The 3,188-nt window shown below is 34.7% G+C and overlaps 1 protein-coding gene across 1 annotated transcript in view; it reads right to left on the bottom strand.

The window, feature by feature from the left end:
• Positions 1-1,548: 1,548 nt before the first annotated feature.
• The window catches only part of LOC137618305 (tigger transposable element-derived protein 1-like), a 9,961-nt gene continuing 8,321 nt past the window's right edge, over positions 1,549-3,188 (bottom strand). Inside the window, exon 2 of the mRNA XM_068348474.1 lies at positions 1,549-1,817. Coding sequence (XP_068204575.1) covers positions 1,549-1,817 — 269 coding nt within the window. The remainder of the gene's footprint in view (positions 1,818-3,188) is intronic.

Here is a 3,188-nt window from a genome sequence, read left to right as displayed (position 1 = left end):
TATAATGGGCAGTCACGGACAAGTTTTCGGTGTGGGGAAACAGGTCATATAGCTAAAGACTGCGAATACGAAGATGTTCGGCATAAGTTTAAAGGAGGAGAGGTCCCTGACCTACACACGGAAAGAAAGGATGATGCTAACGTAAAAGCAAATTAGTTGCTCAAGGACAATGCAGAAAAAACAACAGTTGAGAAAAGCGGATATAACCAAAGTTTTCATACTACAGATATACTGACCGGAGGAATGAACAGGGATGAAGATCCCAATTCAGTAAAAGAACAGGTATTAGATTGCACAACATATGAAATTGTTAAGGATAATTCACAAAATGCGTCTGAGAAAGAAAAGGATGGAGGCGTCTCTATAAAACTTGGGAAAGGCACAACAAAAAGTAATGTTGGAAGTGAGCTGGGGGAAGAAACGAAGGAAGAACTGGTCTCAGAAGAACCTTTGGACTACATAAGAGGAGAAAACGTTTATGGAAAACCGAAGAGAGGGGTAAACGATGGTGGGCCAAATCATGAGGACGAAAGGGATCGTTATGAGGGGAGTCTTGATTACGAGCAGGATGATAATAATGAAGGGAGGCCAGAAATTGGGGGTTCCCAACCAATGGGTGTCAGTGAATTATGTACGTCAAAAACAAAGATCTAGATTCATAAAGAGGTTAAAGAAAACTAGGTATTAATGGAAAACGAAGAAGCAAGTATAGTTAAGGGAAGAGCAGAGGGAAAAATGGGTCTTGAGGAGCTGCCATCGCCCAAAACGGAACTTTATAGTACTGATAAAAAAAATGGAAATATGACGTATACAGACAAACTCTAGAAAAAAAACATAAGATAATGCTGAAGAAACTCCAGGGTCAAAACATGGAAAGGATTAACCAGAATTTATCATGAGATGACGAAACAGAAAAGTACACTAAGAAACTTGAATCAATGTAACCTAGTATTGTATATATCTTTTATATAATATGGTCTGGTGGATCTTTGGGTCTATTGACAGACTAACTAAACTTGATAGCTTACAAAGGGAAAAAATGTCAACAACGCATTTTATATTAGGTAAAGTCTATCCAAATAGATTAGTCAAGATTTATACCAAAGAATGTGTATTTAATGCTGATGTAAAGGCTGTAACATTTTATTGTTTCTATTGCATATATAAATGTATAGGAAGCCATTGTATTGATCCTATTGTAAATTTTTTTTAATAATAAAATACCTGCATTGTTTATGAAAAGTTGAATTTTAAAGAAGGTTATTATAAGAAGTTACATGTATAAGAATAAATAAGTAAAACTAATCTCTAATTTTTTATGTCATGTATTCCATATATGAATATTACTTCTGTGGAAATTAGTGCTTTGATATTGTATGTGTTTGTTTTTTCCATAAAAAAAATGAAGAAACAAATATGCTATGCGTGGAGAGGTTGTTGTCTAGTTTTGTTATTCCTTCAAGATTTTTTTATGTTAATTAGCTGACCCGTTAGTCATCGAGTTTGTAGATGAAAAAAAACTATCAAACGTTCCATTCTCTCTCTATATCAATATTGTCTGATTGTTGGAACTAGTTTGGTGTTTCTAGCTTGCACTTCTTCAAGTCTATCTATATCCATCTGAATACTTGAAGCCCAGAATTGGACCCTATATTCTGATTGTGATCTTACTAGTGATATGTGCAGCTGCAGTAAGATGTCTTTGTTACTGCATTTGAATTGTCTCTTCGTGTAACCTATTAGTTTCTGTGCTTTCTTTTCAATTTCTCTGCTGGGTTTGATGAACTCTAAAACTATATAATGCCTTGATTTTACATCTGGTCCACAATGTTTATATCATTACTTACCAGTTAGTAACCTGTTTGTGGGTTACAATAACCAATGTGCATAACTTTGCTTTTCCCAAAGTTGGAAAGCATTTGTCTTTTTTGTGGGCCATTCTCCCAACTTAATTAAACTCTGTCAATGACTTCCAAGTATTCCGAGTTCGCTGCGTTTATGCCTAGTTTAGTATCGTCACCATATGTGGTTATCTTACTAATTAATCTTAAATCTGTGTCTTTAATGTAAATCAGGAATAGTAATGGGTAAGGATGGATCATTGAGGTATTCTGCTTGTAACATCTGCTCCCTCTGAGGCTTTTCCATTGATTGAAACACAGTTTTTTTATTTGTTAGCTAATCTGCGATCCTTTTAGCTGGCCTATCATTGATACCTAGTGTTGTGAGTTAAACAATAATTTTTTTATGACAGATTTTGTCAAAATCGTATTGAAATTCTGGGTATATGAGGATTATTGCTGGGTTTTGTCATATATGCTACACATATTGTAGACAAATTAACATAGATTTATCACAAAGGATCTCTTTTGTCTAAAACCATGTTGGCTGTCTTTTGGTTCCTCCATATAAACTAGATGAACATTGTGAAACTTTCATCCTTATGGTGCCTCTCTTTTGTTGGCTGCTATTTGGAACATTCTTCTAGTTCTATATATCTCTTGGATGAATATCATCTGGACCTGGTACCGTATGCTTACCGAGTTCCTTTGTTTTCTTTATGACATCTTCCATGGTACAGGTAATTTTATTTTGTTGTTGTGGTCCTTCACAATCGACAGCTCATTCAGGAATGGTCGTTGACTCGTCCCTAGTGAATACGTTGCGAAATATAGATCCATCAGGTGTTTTTTTTTTTTTTTCCAAAATATTTTTTTTTTAGATCAGCCCTTGACTGTCTTATTGGGCTAGTGTTTTTTATTATTGGTTTTCTATTGTTTACATAGGGAAAAAAACTCCTTTCTGTTTTTTTTTTTCTTATTAGCATTTCTAACGAGTTTGTTTAGATTTCTGCTTAACTTTTTTTTTCGGATATTTAACATATTTAGGGTTACTTACCCATTGGCTATTTCTCTGTCGAACCATTTAGGCTCTTGAGTTCCATTTGGAAAGATTTTCATGGGGTGTATATGTAATAAATGAAATAGTTAATTATTACATGTTTAAAACACATGACGTAATATGTCATTGTGGATGAAGATGCTAGCGTGAGATTTGCTGTAGTCATATAAAATCATAACAGGATGTACTTTGCATTCCTCGGCAATGTAACGTTTTTCTGAAACGTCAACACAAATGCATAGCGTATGAAAGATTGCGTCATCACCGGATGCAGGTGTCTTCCGAGA

This window comes from Palaemon carinicauda, chromosome 24 (assembly GCF_036898095.1).
Source record: "Palaemon carinicauda isolate YSFRI2023 chromosome 24, ASM3689809v2, whole genome shotgun sequence".
NCBI lineage: Eukaryota > Metazoa > Arthropoda > Malacostraca > Decapoda > Palaemonidae > Palaemon > Palaemon carinicauda.
Note: the sequence above shows the minus strand (reverse complement) of the source record. Positions and strands in the feature narration are given on the sequence as shown.